Source organism: Thermobia domestica, chromosome 5 (genome assembly GCF_964235325.1).
Source record: "Thermobia domestica chromosome 5, izTheDome1.hap1.1, whole genome shotgun sequence".
Lineage (NCBI taxonomy): Eukaryota > Metazoa > Arthropoda > Insecta > Zygentoma > Lepismatidae > Thermobia > Thermobia domestica.
In genome coordinates this window covers 5,569,585-5,590,592 of record NC_137458.1, presented here as the reverse complement: position 1 = coordinate 5,590,592, position 21,008 = coordinate 5,569,585, and the positions used below count along the sequence as shown (strand labels likewise).

At 36.0% G+C, this 21,008-nt stretch overlaps 1 protein-coding gene across 2 annotated transcripts in view; it reads right to left on the bottom strand.

The window, feature by feature from the left end:
• Positions 1 to 21,008, bottom strand: part of mh (DNA-dependent metalloprotease SPRTN) — a 54,513-nt gene that overhangs the window by 6,874 nt on the left and 26,631 nt on the right. For both annotated transcript variants that reach the window (XM_081758148.1, XM_081758149.1), the window contains exon 5: positions 17,220 to 17,460. In XM_081758148.1, coding sequence (XP_081614274.1) covers positions 17,220 to 17,460 — 241 coding nt within the window. The remainder of the gene's footprint in view (positions 1 to 17,219; positions 17,461 to 21,008) is intronic.

The window sequence follows — 21,008 nt, the reverse complement described above, 5'->3', positions numbered from 1 at the left end:
TTGAAAAGAGCTTTTTGGGGATAAATGTGATGATTTGTGTCCGACTGCCACAAAAGAAAATGACATGAAATTGATTTCTCTTGGCTTTTCCATTTGTCCTTAATGATGTAAAGGTTTGAAACTACATTACATTAAATTTGTCATTAATTATTGTTAATCTATTTTCAACGATGTATGTAATTCCTGTAACTATTCCTATAATGCTATTGAGATCATCATTTTGCTCAAATAAGAGTATTGTTGCGTCATATATAATTGATTTTCTTTCTTCATAGTTTTGGGGAAGTCATTATTTACATTATAAAACAAGTGTCCTAAAATTTTATGTGGATCATTGTGGATGCCTAAGTAGAAACATACCAATTATAAATATGCATGTAATCAAATTTCAGAATACGTTTGTAATACTGATATGTACCACTACTTCATCTACATCGCCTGATATATATAATATACAACTGGTTCACCTCAGAAATCAGATATATCTACCATAATATGAGTCTCATCTCCTCCCTCCCCTCTACCCCACCAGAATAAGCCTAAATCTGCCCGCCTCCCAATGTTGAAGACAACTCTTCTCCCTGATCCTCCACAGAATTGTTTTCCAACTTCATAAATATTTTGACATCGCTTAAAAAAATATATAGAAACGGTCTTAACCGCAACCCCCCCCCTCCCCTAATGTTGGAGACTGATTTGCGCCGATCCATAAGTAATATTTCCCCTAATCAACTAGAGCAATGAATAATATAAAAACAAATACAACGTATTTTATTATGAAATTACATAACACTTACCTAATAGAAATTCCTGCACAAAGTAAGAAATTACAATTTCCCTAGAACTTAAATATTTAGTTTGTCACATGGTGGAAGTTTCGTCACATATGAAAGGAAAAAGTCACAGTGAGAGACCCCCGAAAAAGGATGTATGTATGTAAGTCTTCAGGGTTCGCAAAAACCATGGTTTTTATTGAAAAAAAAAAAAAAAAAAAAAAACTTTTTTTTAACCCGGTATTTTTGGTACATATGGGCAGAAATAAGTTTGTTTCACCTGCAACAACTATGGTTACATATGCTGGAATGGGTCACATAAGCTTAAAGCGGAATCCAAACCCCTTCTCGGCTACATCCAAGAGAAATTGTCTATTTGGAGACGAAACCGGGACTAATTGGTCAAAAATGCGATGAGTCTGCCGACTCACTCATGAAGGATTCCTGATAAAAATATATATAAAAAAAAATACGCTGTACTGATCTTTACATAGGCCTACTTGTTAATATAATTGTCAAGAGTCATTTCAGAAGGACAAAAACATGAAGAGTTGCACAAGTAAAAACATTATACAGAATTATATATAAAATCGGGAAACACCCACCTTAAACAATGAAAAAAAAAACTATTATTACTTGAAATGTATTTGCCTGTAAAGTTTTATGGTCAACGTATCATAATCAGAACGCTAAAACTGAGTTATTAAATTATAAATTTAATATGTAGATATCATTCAATAAAAATAAAACAAAGTCCAATCCAAGCTAATGTTGGAAGCAACGTAGGCAGTTCATAAATTTTGCCAATTTCTATCAATATATTTACGCAACCTTGGCTTCTTTATAAAACAACAGGCATTCAGGCAAGCAGAAATATATAATTTGGTTTCGTTTCGTATGTTTAGGCTTAACATCTATGTTAAATACCGAGATTATCAAGGAGAAGACTTTCTCTTAAAGGGACACCCGAGCCGATACTTGGTTTACATTTGAAAGAAGGATTGTGGTTCGACCGAGAATTGAACACAGGACTCCTTGATTAAAAGGTGAAAAGTAAAGAAAACTAAAGTAGATGGTTTGATATGTGGAAACGTCACCATGAAGTTCACACGACTTACAGTATTTTTTTCATTTGGGGGGGGGGGGCGGGAGGAGGGTTAAACCAGTTGTTTTTTCTTTTTAAAAAAACAGCTGGTTTAAACCACCTTGGTTTAAATCAGCCAACCCTGACAGAATTGTTAAAAAAATGGAAGCCCACCTCTTTGAAAAGCCTTGTACAGTCAGCGACAAAAGTTCTTTCCGTCTGGTAAAATTTATTTTGGGAATAGCAGTGGTATGAGTTGAACGTACAACGGTTGTATGGCTCGAACAAACAGAAAATTCTATTCTTTTTAATTGACTGAAAACTGTACTCAAATCGTGCTTCCATTCAGAAGTTATTTACGAAACTAATTTCATCAAACGGAAAGAACTTCGTGTCGCTGACCATACTCTAACCCACATTCGGAATTAAATCAAACAAACGTGAATTTTCTCTGCTCAATCGAGATCTTTACGCAGAAACGAATTATCATTTTCTACGTGTAGTTCCCAGAATATGACCTTTCACGTAAGGTAAGCGGTCAGGTTTTTTAACCAAGACTGTACATAAAATTGGCTATTTTATATTAACGACATATCTTTAGAAAAAAAAATCAAAAGTAACTGATTTCATTCCACTCACTTCATTTGTAACTCATTTCACTTCTCGAAATGCTTTACTTCTTGATCAATATTGCGTATATCTTCCATTATTTTGGTCTCCTTAGCTTCAAGCTAGTTCAGAATTATCTTTATTTTCCTGTCTTCAGTTTATATATATATATATATAAATGAGTACGAGCATTTCGTGCACAATGAATCATGGATTTTCTTATTGATAGTTTCATAAAGTCATCAGATGAAGCTACAAGTCTGAGTGCTAGTAAAGTTTGTTCTTTTAAATAATCTGCTACACACTGCGCATTGATTGAAAATTATCTTTTTACATTTGAATTTTCATAAGGGAAATCAAGACCATTTTAACAACACTTTTTAAAACATTGAAGTATCCAAATTACTTAGTTTTAGTCGAAAACGCTAACCAGTTCTAGAATAACTAATTCATAATTGTTTTACAATTTGGATTCAAACAAAACTCTGAACTGCTCAGAACTCTATCTGCCATAACGCCATCACACCAATTATTTTCAACTAGTTCAGCTAAAAGAGACTTCATGCGATTCACTCCAACATCAAATCCTGCAGAAACATTAACACTTAAATATGAAAAATCTCTAATCAATTTATAACTTAAAGGTAACTTCTCCAAAAGTTTACGAACAAATTTCTGTAAACATTTTCTGCAAATTTCGGCGAAAATCCAGAATGTCCAAATCCGTTAGTGGTTGATATTTCATAAAGGCAGTACGTGTAGTAAAAAACAATGTCAACGGTTTTCACAGGAAGATTTTCTTCATTTTACACATCAATTTGTATATATGGCCCCGAACAACTAACGGTCCCGAGGTCGATTCTCGGTCGAAAAGGTGTAAAAAGCTTTTTCAGGTCACCCACCTGAATGAGGTTTTCCTCATTCACACTAGGCAAATGCCGGGGTGGTACCTTATAGGTCCCAGGCCGCTTCCGCAATCCTTTCTTCCTTTCCTTCCCCGGATTGTGTGCTTATAGAGTGACGTCATCCCTCATACGTGACGGACTAAATGGCCTTAGATGCCGAAATCTGAAGATCCTACATCGAACAACTAAAAGCTTCAGGTTTTACAAACTTTTGCATCACATTTTTTTATCACATCCGATACAGTATTGTAAAGAAATGGACTGAGAAATGGAGCGTCAGTCTGATATTCAGTGAAGAAAGATTCTCTTTTTGAAGCAAGTGAAAAAAAAAAAAAAAAAAACTAAAGTATAAGCATTTTACGTTCTTCTGACATACCTGACATCCCAAAGGGCTGGAATATTTCTTTTCCTTCCTAACACCAATATACAACAGAAAAGAGGAATAAATGTCAAAGGCTCACTGAGCAACACAACTATCTTTAAGCCAACACAGAACAAAACTCTGCGACACCTGGAAAATTTTCTGAACCTTTAAGGTGGATCACCACCCGGAAGTCAGTACATATTTTAGCTCATTCCCTTAACTACTGCGCAATGAAACGTTATATATTATAAATATTGTACTATAACATAAGAGTTATGTTTTAGCTACAACTAGAGATGCAAGGGCTCGAAAAAAAACGGCTTTTTTGAAAAAAAAAAAAAACTCGTTTTTTCTGCTTCGCTTTTTTGCTTGGGAAATTTTGGGCTTTTTTCAAAATTCTGCTTTAAATAGTTAAAACAGATTTTGTTTCGCTTCTCTATAACACAAAAAGTCATTTAATTAGTGGTTGATGCTGATAATAATATAAAATCTCGAAAATAAACCATGAATTTCGAAAATATATTTCAAACAATTTTACTTTAACACATTTACATTATGAATTCCAAAGGATTAACCATGTATATAATAAGAAGTTTTTAACTTCCTATATACAAAAGTAAGCAGAGTTGGCAAGAACCATGGTTGTTTTTGAAAATGCCAAAAACCCGTTTTTGGGGGGATGTTTAAACCAGGCTTTTTTGGTTTAAAGCAGGCTTTTTTGGTTTAAACCAGGTTTTTTGATTTAGATATTTTGCTTTATGTGTTTATATTACATATTCACAGAAATAAGTTTGTTTCGCCTTGGTGTTGTTATGCAACAGCGGGGTTATGCTGGAAGAAGTCCCATAAGCTTAAAGAAGTCCGGTCAGTAAATATCTTAAATTGAGAAGCTCCCGCCCTAGCCATCGGGAAAATCCCGTCATTACTTGAAATGTAAAACAATAACGGGAAAATCCTGTTATTGCTTTGCATCTAAAATTTAAAGGTCAAAGTATCATAATCAGTACGCTAAAACTGAGGTATTAAATTACAAATTTAGTACGTAAATATCATTGAAAGTCCAATCCAAGCTAATGTTGGAAGCTACGTAGACAATCGATAAATTTTGCCAATTTCTATCAATATATTTAAGCAATCTTGGCTTCTTTATAAAACAACAGGCATTTAGGCATGCAGAAATATACAATTTGGTTTCGTTTCGTATGTTTAGGCTTAACATCCTTACGTAATACCGAGGTTATCAACGAGAAGCCTTTCGCGTAAAGTGACATCCGAACCGCTACTTGGTTTACGCATGAAAGAAGGGTTGTGGTTCGACCGAGAATTGAACATGGGACACCTTGATTAAAAGGTGAAAGGGAAATAAAACTAATGCAGGTGGTTTGATATGTGGAAACGTCACCATGAAATTCACACGATTCACATTTTTCGTTCTTTTTATCTTCTTGGTTTAAACCAGTTATTAAAAAAAAAAGTTGGTGTAAACCAGCCAACCCTAAAAGTTAACACACATAAATAACTAGCAAAATTGTATGTAGTATTTTTACTTCAAAATATTCCATACCCTCTTTTTGAAACAAAATAAAATTAAAATAAAACATAAGAGAAATATTAGGGTGCACATCTAGAGCGTTTAGTTCTGTATATTCTTGAAATTATACAGTTAAGTTTTACATAACCACAATCACGGTTTACCCAATCCTCAAGTTTTCTTAATTTTTAACAAGAGGGATTCAACATATCATTACGGAACCCCCCCCCCCCCAAAAAAAAAGGACTACGGAATATATTTAAGTTAAGCTAAATATAACTGCACAACAAACATGACTGAGTGGTTAGCTTTTGCGCTTCTATCGGGAAGTCCGGGATTCAACCCAGCATTCGACCACTCTGACAAAGCTTTTCTTCATTTCATCTGAGAATGTAGAAATAGTGCGTGTACTGTGAGTTGGCCGACCTCCTTTCTTATTGTTTTTAAATCGTTATTATTACTAATTACCAGCAGTGACGGTTTTGCGAAGGTTAGGGGGGCGGTCTTTTGGACTGAAGCCTGTTCTCCAAAGTTACGGAATGTCTGCAACAAACGAAATATCTATTAGTTATGCCTTTACTCATAAACTTTAAGCTCCCGTCAAATAAAAATTACGAATGTTTAGAAAAACTAAAAATTAGTAAGAAAAATCCCTCCCAAAACACTTTTCTAAATCCGCCACTGATTCTCAGTATAAAATGATCCGGAAGATTATTGCTAAACATATAAATGAAACGAAATATTAATTATGCCTGTACTCATAAACTTCAAGCACCTCCCAAATAAAATTAGGACTTTTTAGAAAACGAAACAATCAGAGAAAAATGAAATGAAATCTTTGAGTTTTACGTCCCACAGTAATGGCGGTTAGGCTAAAGGAGAAGGTGATGATGAGTAATGAACGAAATGGTGGAATGAAGAAAGTGGGAGGAAACGGGATAACCCCGAGAAAACCCACGCACGCGGTGTTTGTCCACCACAAAGTTCACTTGGCGGGGGCTGGGATCGAACCCGGGACCCCAAGCACTAAAGGTGAACACTCTACCACTGAGCCACCGCGGCCCCAGAAACAATCAGAGAAACCCCTCCTAAAGTACTTTTCTAAGTCCGCTACTGATTATTTGTATAAATTGGTATTCAAGGTTGTGTCTGGAAAATTATTGCTAAATCGTTGCACAGCTACATTATAACACTATAACAGGAATGTGGAAGTACGGTTTGACGGATATATTGAAAACGTACGCTTTGACGAATATATAGAAAAACGTAAGTTTAACTTTTGCGCTAGAAGCTAGAGTACTAAGTTCTTAGAAATGAAACACGGATGACAAATTGAAATGATCTAGAGAAGAAAAAAATGTCCAAAGCTCAAAAGTTAAAATAAAGTTAAATAGCCCCTAAAATTGCCCTCAAATACTACATTCTTCATGTTAGCTTTATTTCGTAAAACATGTGCTCCATCCATCTTGATGGTGAATTTCAGAGCGAAATATCGCATTTAGGTCATGGAATTCTTATCTAACTATAGAATATACTATAAGAAAGCTATTTAGATAGAAAAATCATGAAAATGAAAAAAGCCAAAATTTCCAAAATTCTCGTTTTTTTCCCAAAAAAGCCGGCTTTTTATGTGAAAAAAAAGCATCGATTCAAAAAAGCCGGCTTTTTTGCATCTCTAGCTACAACACAAGTCTGATACCTCCCAACATGGAGTTATCATGTTGAAAATTTTCGAACGCCCTGTATAATAGTGTAGAATAACATATAGTATAGGATATGTAAGGATGTAATGTTGTCATTTAATTTACTTGTAATATTAGAAGGTAGGATTAAGTTAGGACGTGCATTAAAATAGGTTAGGATTTTATTTCGTATTTAATGTCTATGTTTTGTTTATTTCTATCTTAATTTCCTATATTTCTTTAATAATATTCTGCTTATTTCTTTTATTTCCATCTGTAGAACGCTTTTCCTATCTCCAAAACATTCTGAAAATTCTCCCAAAATTTTCTTTAAAAATTTTATTCTAAAATTATTCTTCATAAAATTCTTTAGATTTTCAGCCATCTTGATAGAAAATCGTCAAGATTCACTCGGTTTTGGTGCATCATCTTCAATCTTGTCTTGTGTGACGTCAGTAGCACAGATTTACAGAATTATTTATAATTGGTCGCTTTCCTTTGAACTCTCTGATAATTAGCTCATCTTCAATCTTCAGACTGTTACGTCACATTGTTGTTGTACTGTAATGGCGTCAGCCTAAGAAAGCAATCCTCAGTTACTGCCCGTCAGATATTATTGGCATAAAGAGGTAAAGGAAGCCGCTCCAGAACGGATTTTTCCTACTAAAAGATCTAAAACGGTTTGATTGCAAAATCTGCGATATTTTTGTGTTATTTGTTGGAACGGAACGGAGCGAGTAGCGAGGGGAATTAGTGAAGCGAAGCAGCCCAATGTTGTAAATTGTCTGTATGAACTATGGACGGAATCTGATTTCTACATAATTGGATCCTGATTTTTTGGAAGAACCGTGATAGTTAATCGACTTTAACTGGTTCAGATTGGACTGGATATTATACAGGATGTGAGTGATAGTTGTTTCCTTATGGAACTATGAAATTCATCACAAAACTAATAAGAATGGTCGACAGGAACTGGTACTCGTAAGGACAACCATTGGATTCTTATATATAAACTCATCCGAACTGTAAGTAAGGTTTACTTTATTTCTAAAGTGGTTTCAATCGAAGTAACTTGGTAGCCTGGATCTATGAATATTTTCTTTTAACCTCGAAATTCACCAAGTTATACAGTTGGAATATGGTGTTCAGTGAAGCATAATAATATAACTATGTCTTCGTAAATTCCTTTCCCGTAGGATCTACACAATTACTGAGATAATATGTGACGGCTTAGGCTTATCTATAAAGGGGAGGGGGGGGAATAAAAGGTAGAGCAAATACTGACGGAATATACATGCGAGTGTAAAATTTTCATTTAGAGTGACCATCTAAATTCCTGTTATTCAAAGAAAGCCTAAAAATGTGTAAGGTTATATGCAGTATCCTTTATTATTGTTGCGATTTTTTTATTATTTGGCTATGCATCATTTGGCTGTCCATTAGAACCAAGTTAAACAAATAGGATAGGAATGACGTTCTCCGGTATAGAACATATATTCAATATATTTTATTTAATTTTAAAGTTTTTTTAACCTCAACGTATCCGTAAAGTATGAGAAAATAAACCGAAGCTGTACTTTGATAAAAGAAGCACGATGGGTCGTTTTGTCACAGGTTTTCGATAGGGGCAATTGGTTTTCCTACACCGTGCGAACATTCATATAATTGTTTTTTTAAGTAACAAATTCCCATTAAAAGAAATGTGGCCTGGACTGCCAACCAAAGCGTTTTCACGTTGTAAACAAACAAATTTGTTGGTGTGAGTGTGTAGTGTGAATGTGTCTTAGGTTAGTGTAGGTTAAGGATTTAGTGATTTCATGTGTATTTTGGGACAGAATGTGTAGGCAAGAAATGAATAAATATGGAAAAGGGGTGCCTAGTAGTAGTAACTGCTGTGAACAGCTAAAACATAAGATTTATGATCATTTTTTTTTTTTTAAATGAAAGATATGAATGCCAATGAGAGGCACTTTCCTTGATCTAGTCGAGAATGAGTGACTATTAATAAAAGTATTAAATATTGGGAATATGTAAAATAAAATTGAAAGCTATGAGAGTATGTGTGCATGTAATATTTTAAAATGGCTGGTCACGAATTGTGACATGCACGGGAAAAATAGTTCTTTAAAAGTGTAATGCGATGTATTGTTGTGCCCCTAAACTAAATGTAAACCGTTTGTATAGAGCTTCGGTGAAACAAGTAAAGCTTCTGGTTGGCAATTATGTTTTATTCCATATACAGAGATACAGTAGAGTAGAAATTTTATAGTAAAACATGATTTAGTCGAGATCAAAATAGTGCGTCTTCCTATCAATCCGATTTAAAAAAAAAAAAAAAAAATCGAAGGGAAAATGATATGAGTGAAACGTTACGGGGAACCCATCACTGAATGTCACGAATCCTGAGATTTTTTTTTTTATTTACTTTTCCAAATTTTCGAGTTTATTTATTTATTTTTTTTTTCCGTTGCGCAAACTTCATTTAGATAATCCACTTGTAGGGCAGGTCTTCTGAGTTCGATTCTTTCTCCCATGACTATGGAGCGAGTGAGTGCATCCCCGGTTGCGAGCTATTCTTCTGTGATGGCCACATAGACTTGTAGCTGGTTAAACTGGTGATATACTCAAACGCACCTTGGTCCCGAGAAAGCGAACATCTGAGAACAACAGTAGACACGAATACACACATAAACAAATAAATAAAAATTATTTTCTAACAAATTTGGCTACGCCAGCCAGGATGATATCCGGTGATGGAACTTGTAATGTTTCGATTATATCATTCTCAAGGAAGGATGGTCACGAAAAAAAAAAAAAAAAAAGCGAGTTGAAGAAAGTGGTAAATCTTTATAGATGAGCAGGAATAGTTGCATATTGTCTGAGTAATTGGTAGATCCGGGGAATTTTATGAAAGTTTGTAAAAAGGGAAGAGAAAATATGTCGTGTAAAAAGTTAAGTGAGGCCAATCAGTCTGTGGACAAGTATAGTTGTTGTGACGAACTAATAGAAGGAGTAAGCGTGTTTTGTGACGATTGTCAATTGTGGATTCATTCCCAATGCCAGGGATTATCGGAAACGGAAGTCACCGAACTGCAACAAAGTGTGGAACCGTGGTATTGCAAATATTGTACTGTAAAACGCGCGGCACAGGTAGACTTGCCGGCGTCCAATGGAGAAAATGACACGGAGAGGGGTTCACTTGTAGTTCCTCCGCAGGTGACCGAGGTAGAAAATGATACTGTAGTGCAGGAATTGGTAGAGTCACAGTCCACGTCTAACTTTGCTGAACTTTTACAGCAATTTACTCAAACATTAAGTCTAAAATTTGATCAGAAATTTGGTAATGTTAGTACTCAGTTAGAACAAGTCAATGCTAATATGAACACTCAGTTGGAACAAGTCAATGCTAATATGAATACTAGATTCGAAAATGTAAACTTTGCGTTAGGGCAGATAAATGACAGATTTTCTAAAGTAACTGATAGCATTCAAGATCTCAATGATCGGTTTGAACAGTTTAAGTTAGAGACAAATACCATTATCACAGAGAAGTTCGAACGTGTAAGTAAAGACGTGGAGGAGGTACGTCAAGACGTCCAGGACCTTCAGTCCACTTTCACAAATTATCGCGAAACAATGGATGAGCGCGTAACGGATGTGGGAAAGGAGTTGCGTCTGTCGGAATGCACCGTGAATCGTAGATGTGACTCTCTAGCTAAGGAAATTTCACGTCTCGAATCACAACAAAAAGACGACTACCGGCAACTTGAGATCAAAGTACAGACACTTACGAACCGCGTCATGAATAGAGTACCTAAGGGAAATAGGAAACGTTTGTATACTGGATCCGTTGATTCAGACGGCTCTGATTCTGATGCTTTAGTGGAGGTTCCAGTATCTTCGGTTGGGGAAACTGCAACCATCACTACGGTGACGGTGTCAGGGTGCCTGTCAACGGCCAGGGATGCAATTTGTGGAAATGTTACCCAACCTTCCAGTCACATGCCAAATGAGGTGGTGAGACGGATGAATGAAAGAATTGATGGAAAGAGAAATGAAGAGGTAATTAGGCGCGTTCCTTTGACAAGTGTGACCTGTCTGCCACATCAGTGTTGCCAACTCACGCATGTTCCACTAATGTCAGCTCAGATTATTCCGAGTGGGGTGCGTACAAGCGTCGGAGTTCTGGAGGAGGGGCACAATCGTACGGGGACTACCATCTCCGAGAAATCTTCATTAGGTCAAAATTTAAATAATATTGTAACTTTTGGACAAAATTCACCGACGGAAAGGGGCCCCGTATTAGAGTGTGACACTCCTCAGAACACCAATGGACGTGCGGACACAGCAAACTGCAACAAACATATCAGTATCCGATTGTCAGAAATTCGGAACTTACCCATGTTTACAGGGGAATTCGGACAAGCTAGTTTATTCCTTGAAAACTTGGAACAGACTTTCCAATTACTAGAGGCTTCTGACCGAGAAAAGTTATTATTATTGCCACGTTGTTTGACAGAGGGGGCTAGAGCTTGGTATAAAACGGTCGAAGAACAGATACGAACCTATGATGATTTTGTTCGATTATTCAGGGACAGTTTTCTCTCCTTACGGATGGAGCGCATACAGAAGAAATTCGTACAAAACATGCGATATGACCGGTCGAAATACCCTCGTTTGAGAGACTTCGCCTGGAAGGTGATAGCGGAGTATTATGCGGTCGTGCATCATCCGGATGAGGGGGAGCTAATCGAAATTCTGCTTGACTGTTTGCCTCCGAATGAGTCCAAGCTATTAAGAGCTGTGGAGCCCAAATCCACACAACAGTTAATTTTAAAATTAACCGAATTAGAGGGTTATCCAGAACACACTGGAGCTGTGACTGAGAAAAAATGGAGGAAACCTTTCGTACGACAAGTAATGGTCCAAAAGAAGTTTGGAAAAGGAGGGAAACAAACCAAGGAGTCGTCCTCACAAACCGAAGAGACTAAGGAAAAAACTCTGATGAGTAATTCACGAGATTCCTCCAGTACGGAAGAGTGGAAATCACGATATCCTTACAGGAATCGATGGAGGAACGGAAATTCCTACAACCGAAATATGAGAGGTCGTGGCCAGGGAAGACCGCGGTATGACCCATACCGAGGGGGCCCAGGAGTAGCCTATGGCTATGGAAATAGTGGAGAATACGGGAATTACCCAAGTGGATCCCAGGGTTTCCCAAATGGAAATGGAACTTCTGGCGGGATGCGTGCGAGTCCGCCATATGCATCGGGTGTACCACCACCTGGAGGGGGTAGTGTACCCCATACAACACCTTCCCCAGGGGTGAACCTGGCGACTGTGGCGGGATCGTGCCCATCTCACCCGACGTTCGCACCAACGTCAGTCGGAAGTCAAACGAATGAAAACTGGACGGGAAATGCATATCGCAGTTCTCAGTAGGGGAGATTGCGAACTGCGAGATGGATTCCCTGACTCCCCAAGAAAGGAAAGAAGAAGAAAAGAAAGGAAAAGATGAGATAAAAGAAGGTTCTCTGGTAATGTTAAAGACCCATTACTTATCATCGGTACCAAAGAAGGTATTCTCAAAATTCATGCTCACATATCTCGGACCATATTTGGTAACTAAACTTTTCAGGAATTCAGCTCAACTTCGAACATTATCAGGAGAGAATATTGGAGTGCAAAGCTACGACAACCTAAAACTTTTTCGATGTTCAGATCTGAAACGACAACAACTTCTTGGCGAGGCAGAGAATCCATGAAAGTTCAAAGGCGTAAATAAAACATTTTAGGATTTTGATTAGGTTAAGAGATTTAGATTAGTATAAATGATGTTTATTTTCCTTTTAGTGTAGATAAATGATGTTAGTGTATTCCTGATGTAAGAAAAAAAATTTTTTTTTCTTCCAAGGACCGCGGAAGATGATACCTCCCAACATGGAGTTATCATGTTGAAAATTTTCGAACGCCCTGTATAATAGTGTAGAATAACATATAGTATAGGATATGTAAGGATATAATGTTGTCATTTAATTTACTTGTAATATTAGAAGGTAGGATTAAGTTAGGACGTGCATTAAAATAGGTTAGGATTTTATTTCGTATTTAATGTCTATGTTTTGTTTATTTCTATCTTAATTTCCTATATTTCTTTAATAATATTCTGCTTATTTCTTTTATTTCCATCTGTAGAACGCTTTTCCTATCTCCAAAACATTCTGAAAATTATCCCAAAATTTTCTTTAAAAATTTTATTCTAAAATTATTCTTCATAAAATTCTTTAGATTTTCAGCCATCTTGATAGAAAATCGTCAAGATTCACTCGGTTTTGGTGCATCATCTTCAATCTTGTCTTGTGTGACGTCAGTAGCACAGATTTACAGAATTATTTATAATTGGTCGCTTTCCTTTGAACTCTCTGATAATTAGCTCATCTTCAATCTTCAGACTGTTACGTCACATTGTTGTTGTACTGTAATGGCGTCAGCCTAAGAAAGCAATCCTCAGTTACTGCCCGTCAGATATTATTGGCATAAAGAGGTAAAGGAAGCCGCTCCAGAACGGATTTTTCCTACTAAAAGATCTAAAACGGTTTGATTGCAAAATCTGCGATATTTTTGTGTTATTTGTTGGAACGGAACGGAGCGAGTAGCGAGGGGAATTAGTGAAGCGAAGCAGCCCAATGTTGTAAATTGTCTGTATGAACTATGGACGGAATCTGATTTCTACATAATTGGATCCTGATTTTTTGGAAGAACCGTGATAGTTAATCGACTTTAACTGGTTCAGATTGGACTGGATATTATACAGGATGTGAGTGATAGTTGTTTCCTTATGGAACTATGAAATTCATCACAAAACTAATAAGAATGGTCGACAGGAACTGGTACTCGTAAGGACAACCATTGGATTCTTATATATAAACTCATCCGAACTGTAAGTAAGGTTTACTTTATTTCTAAAGTGGTTTCAATCGAAGTAACTTGGTAGCCTGGATCTATGAATATTTTCTTTTAACCTCGAAATTCACCAAGTTATACAGTTGGAATATGGTGTTCAGTGAAGCATAATAATATAACTATGTCTTCGTAAATTCCTTTCCCGTAGGATCTACACAATTACTGAGACAATATGTGACGGCTTAGGCTTATCTATAAAGGGGGGGGGGGGGGAAATAAAAGGTAGAGCAAATACTGACGGAATATACATGCGAGTGTAAAATTTTCATTTAGAGTGACCATCTAAATTCCTGTTATTCAAAGAAAGCCTAAAAATGTGTAAGGTTATATGCAGTATCCTTTATTATTGTTGCGATTTTTTTTATTTTTTTTTTTTTTTTATTATTTGGCTATGCATCATTTGGCTGTCCATTAGAACCAAGTTAAACAAATAGGATAGGAATGACGTTCTCCGGTATAGAACATATATTCAATATATTTTATTTAATTTTAAAGTTATTTTAACCTCAACGTATCCGTAAAGTATGAGAAAATAAACCGAAGCTGTACTTTGATAAAAGAAGCACGATGGGTCGTTTTGTCACAGGTTTTCGATAGGGGCAATTGGTTTTCCTACACCGTGCGAACATTCATATAATTGTTTTTTTAAGTAACAAATTCCCATTAAAAGAAATGTGGCCTGGACTGCCAACCAAAGCGTTTTCACGTTGTAAACAAACAAATTTGTTGGTGTGAGTGTGTAGTGTGAATGTGTCTTAGGTTAGTGTAGGTTAAGGATTTAGTGATTTCATGTGTATTTTGGGACAGAATGTGTAGGCAAGAAATGAATAAATATGGAAAAGGGGTGCCTAGTAGTAGTAACTGCTGTGAACAGCTAAAACATAAAATTTATGATCATTTTTTTTTTTTTAAATGAAAGATATGAATGCCAATGAGAGGCACTTTCCTTGATCTAGTCGAGAATGAGTGACTATTAATAAAAGTATTAAATATTGGGAATATGTAAAATAAAATTGAAAGCTATGAGAGTATGTGTGCATGTAATATTTTTAAATGGCTGGTCACGAATTGTGACATGCACGGGAAAAATAGTTCTTTAAAAGTGTAATGCGATGTATTGTTGTGCCCCTAAACTAAATGTAAACCGTTTGTATAGAGCTTCGGTGAAACAAGTAAAGCTTCTGGTTGGCAATTATGTTTTATTCCATATACAGAGATACAGTAGAGTAGAAATTTTATAGTAAAACATGATTTAGTCGAGATCAAAATAGTGCGTCTTCCTATCAATCCGATTTAAAAAAAAAAAAAAAAAAATCGAAGGGAAAATGATATGAGTGAAACGTTACGGGGAACCCATCACTGAATGTCACGAATCCTGAGATTTTTTTTTTATTTACTTTTCCAAATTTTCGAGTTTATTTATTTATTTATTTTTTTTTTCCGTTGCGCAAACTTCATTTAGATAATCCACTTGTAGGGCAGGTCTTCTGAGTTCGATTCTTTCTCCCATGACTATGGAGCGAGTGAGTGCATCCCCGGTTGCGAGCTATTCTTCTGTGATGGCCACATAGACTTGTAGCTGGTTAAACTGGTGATATACTCAAACGCACCTTGGTCCCGAGAAAGCGAACATCTGAGAACAACAGTAGACACGAATACACACATAAACAAATAAATAAAAATTATTTTCTAACAAGACACTGATTCATTTGGTTCTGTCTTTTGATATTGAAAAATTTAATAGAAGAAAATATTTGATTCGTTTTACAATGAGCACACAAGATAGCACCTCCTGTTAGATCTCACTAGAAGTACTCAGTTTTATGAAATATTTATTTGAATGTGTAAAGTACTTTAAAGTAACGATCTTATTACAAAATAGATATATTGTTTGACCGTTTTTCGTGTTATGTTTCACAGTTTATTTAAATATTAATTCATATTTAAGGAAACAGATTTTGAGAAGAAACTTGCGCAAAACGACATAATGCGTTGTTGCCAAATTTGTACGTTTAATTCCTGGATTCTAGCGTTGCAGTTCGAGAAGCGGAACTTAGCTGTGAATTGCAGTAAGGGTGGAAAACTAATTTCTTCAGTAAGTATCCAAGCAGAATTTCATGATTATTTCCTTTATTATCTGGCACCAGGAAACACTCGACACTACCTGGCAACGCCGCACTATTCAAGCAGTGTTTAGCATAGCACCGAGAACACCTAGTGATCCACCTTATATGTGTACTCGGCACGGCTGAAACACCCTTCAGTAAGTTAAGCACAGTTCTCAGAAATTCAACAAGTTAAGCACAGTTCTCAGCAATTCAACAAGTCTCCAGTTCGTTGCCTCAATTCCATCCTCAAATGCTTACGCAAAGTAACCCACAGCTTCCTATATCAAGAATTGCAGGGTCATTTGGCGAGTTGATATTTGACTTGAAGGTGTGCAGACATGCGAAGTTTACATTGGGGCCATCCACTGAAATTATCTTTTTAAGTGCAGCGGTGAACGCGTCTCTTTAAAACCCATTAAAAAGTCAGAAGCTGTAGAATTCCATAAAATCGCCGATGTCAAATAACGCGTACACACTTGTCTTTTGACAGGATTCCAGAATCGCACACTTGTAACACCATCAACAACTGAATACTCTCACTTCTAAAGTGTGATGATAACCTATAAACGGGAGTATATGTTATTTTGTCACGTTGAAGCTGCATTTTCCTACCAATTTCACTGTGTAGGCGCACAAGTCGGAATACTTTGACATCTTTAGCAGCAGTAAGCATTGATGTATGTCAATTACATTTAAATATACCATAGTAATTCTGCTTTTTATTTTTATTTTTTTATTTATTTATTTACTTTTAAATTTTTTAAACTATGGATTCTTGTAAACTACTTTGCTTCGTACCCGTATAAGAAAAAAATTGATTGAAATATATTGGATCTTGGATCAAGGGCCACAAAATGTTTGAACGGCCCCAAAATCGAGTTTTCGTATTTCCTACGGAATAAGCACATCACACTGAGTTAAGTGATACTTTGGGTTTGGCTACACTATATGTAGTTCTCCAGATATAAGGCCTACACGAAAATTTTTGATTAAAATATATTGGATTTTTTGATCCAAAAAAAAATGAGAATACTGAAGGCGATTTTGAAAAAGACAAAGATGACTGGACACATGAAACAGATGAATCGTGTTATTTGCTATCGAAGGAATGGCAGAAGAAAATACACAGAAAGACAGATTAATATTGATAAATTGAATAACAAGAAAATCTAGAAAGAAATAAAAATAATAGTGTACCTTCCTTTCTCTCCGCTTCCTGTCTCTTCTTCTCAGTATACTCAGGAGGTTCCTTAATTTTATGGAAAGTTCCCCCACACGTAGCTTGGTGTTGACTCCACCAGTTATCCGTTGGACCTGGCGCTCTGTTCATTGACCGTTTGACAAAGCCAAAGAAAGGCCGCCTTGTTTTACATGGACCATCGCACCTCCACCAGTGCTGCCGGTACAAATCAACCTCATCGTGAAAACTGTGATACACCTGAAACAATGTACAAGATTTAGGGCTATCTTCTTATACTTCAATAAAATTACAAAATTAATATTTCTACATAAGGACACAAAAATAAATTAACTAAATTTTTTAAAATGGTTGGTTACTAATGTTTGTCATGGGGATGCATTATTTGGAATCAAAATCTTACCTTGCACCTCGGACTATTGTTCTTATTCAGGCTTTAGCTTCCAATATATATTTCGGCCCATTCTGTGGCCATAAACACATACCGTTGAGATGAAGGCTAGGAATTACTACAAAAGCATCGTAGTCATCCTACTCCTGTAACTGAAGAACTACCCCCCAAGCGTAATATTAAATCACTTTAAGAACTCGTATCTGGTCCTCGCCCTAAACTGTAGTCTTTAACTGTTGTGTATTTGTTTAGAAACTTATATATATTTATCAGTATCACCTTTTAAAAATATTTTTGAAAAATTTTGTGTTATCTTTTGATTTTTTATTTATTTGCTAGCATCGATTACCCGTTTAGCTACGTTAAAATAAAAAAAAAATAAATGTACAACTCTTTATCTTATTTGTTTGGTACCCATAAAATATGCTGTTTTTAATGGCACGAATTTAAACGGCATTGGAAGTACCACTGTTCGTCTCAGCGAACCCGAAAACTATGGATTCGACATTAATATCGGTCATTTTCGATTATATATATATATATATATATATATATATATATATATATATATATATATATATATATATATATATATATATATATATATTATATATCCTTTCTCCCCCTCCAGCAAGCTGCGGGAGGGATCGGGAGTGTCACTCTTAATCTCAGCGACCCGAAAACTATGGATTCGACACCAATATGTCATTTTCAATCAATTGTACATATCTCCCGTCCCTCTTCCGCAAGCTGCGGGGCACGGGATCGGAAGTGTCACTCTTCATCTCAGTGACCCCGAAAAGTATAGATTCCACACTAATATCGGTCATTTTCGATCATTTTTAAATGTCTCTCCCCTGTCCTAAATTGCACCGTCAAAGTGATATGATAAAATCCATCCCAGGCCTGAACCTATGTTCAAAATTCGATCGAGATCGATCGGGTGGTTCAGGAGTTAAGTCACAAATGGTGTCATTTTCATTTTTTATACAGATCGATTTTTATATCCACTTTTTCGTCTGTTTCGAAATATTCAACTTGTACCGCAGACTTTAACACCGGAAAAAGATGGAAGTATCTCGGTACTAACTAGAGCCTGTATGAAAATGGGGGAAGACGTTCTCACCCTAATTCTTCAATTTTAGGTCTTGTTTGCGTGCTGAGTGGAGGGAGAGTGGGCGTTATCGTCAAGAAGAAGAGTCCAGGTCGCTTATGTCAAATTGCATTTCCCTGAACAAGAATTCAGGTTCGACATAAGCGAGCCGGTCTGTTGTTAACTAGTGACGAAATGAAGCGAAATGTGAGGAGAGAGCAAAGTAGCCAGAGCCATGATTTTTTTGCAAAGGTTTTGGACAAATTGGCGTAACGGTGAGACAAATGCCTGAATCTCAATAGGGATTATTTGGAAAGGTGAAAAAGAACCCATCTACATATGTATGTATAATTTACAAGTGTATCTTAAAAATGCATTTTTTACAGTTTAGGGAAACATATGTATCGAACGACTCACGTAATATGTATGAATACGCAGCTTATAACTAACAGTTAAAAACATTTAAACAGCTTATAGAATTGAGAGAATTGTTAACCCTCCGTGGTGACACTGGGGTCTGACAGACCCCAGAGAAATTACTTTTAGTTGATTTTTTCCTGTTGTTTTTGAAGCCTTTCTCACCCATGTAAATTCAACTGGCAACACTGTCTGTTGTTATGGCTGATACGCTGCGTCTATCACAGAATAATAATAATAATAATAATAATAATAATAATAATAATAATAATAATAATAATAATAATAATAATAATAATGGCAAGAAAGATATTTAAAACATTAAGACAAAAAGTTTCTGGGGTTCATTGGACCCCAGTGTGACTTCCCTGTCACAAAAAATAAGTGTGACCACGGAGGGTTAATTAAAAGAATGAAGGCAAGTCTATGAACTTGGTCAGAAAAAAGACTTATTCTTGATTGATCATTGATTGGAATATTTAACGGGGTAGCCAAAACTGAGCTTATTTGTGCCCGTCACGAAAAGGCCAATGGATCAAATACGCTACTCATGAAAAAAAATTAATAAAACTCCTAAAAAAAAAAGTGTCAGTCGAATATAAGCTCAATGAAAAATAGAATAAGCATCTATAAAAATTGAGAGAGATCGTGAAAAAGTTATAGTAATAAATAACAAAATACAAAACATTTAACAAGAACAGCAACTAAAAATAATAATAATAATAATAATAATAATAATAATAATAATAATAATAATAAAAACAAAAGAAACGAAATTCAAAATGAAAAACCCCAGAAAATGTTAACTTATTTCAACCGACTCAATAAAAGTGAGAATACAGTCCCTAAAAGCAGAATCATTCCCAAAATTTAACTCTTATTATTTGCTAGTCCTAAACGTTCTCTGAAGACTGTGTTTCAGATATTCTACAAGAATATCTCGGGTATTCAGTGGGACGATATATTCTTTACAACACGAGCAATTGACACCATGAACTAAATATGAATATGAAATGAAAAAAATGAAATGAAATCTTTGAGTTTTACGTCCCACGGTTATGCCGGTTAGGCTCAAGGAGACGGTGATGAAGCGTAATGAATGAAATGGTGGAATGAAGAAAGTGGGAGGAAACGGGAGAACCCCGAGAAAACCCACGCCCACGGTGTTCGTCCACCACAAGGTTCACTTGGCGGGGGCTGGGATCGAACCCGGGACCGCAAGCACCAGAGGTGAACGCTCTACCACTGAGCCACCGCGGCCCCTAAATACGAATATGTGAAATGAGAACGTCCGATAAGCAAACAGGCCAGAATCACTTCATCTCAGCAATTAGTACTCAAATGAAATCTAAAGAGAAAAAAATACATAGATTTTTTTCAGAGATGTATACATCAATCTACGAAATGATGGATAGCTACAATCATCAGGGTTTCCAGTTATTTAGTAAGCACGAATTCCCTCTGCCAATATTATGTCTCCGGTATGCACGTGCCACGGCCGGCTCGGTGCATTTACTGTATACCGTACGACGCTTCCAGTGACGCCTCCAAGTCAAACCTCGCTCTTGAAGTCTGTGGTTCCTGATTTTTCTTTCTTTTCGTATCATGACTTGCAAATTTCAAGGTCTATACATAATGTTAAAAAAAAATTTTAAAAAAACTATAGTTTTCTCTACTAAGCGCTCCCTCATCTACGAAGCATGTACATGTAAACAGTACTGACCAGAATGGATGACTCACTACCAAATAAGTGTCATGCATATGAATATACAAGAACACTCTCATTTAAATACGGATGTATATTGATATAAATGATACACTTCAGTTTAAAAACACATAAAAAGGGTACATTTCAGTGACAGAAACACAATAAAGTATACAAGGTTG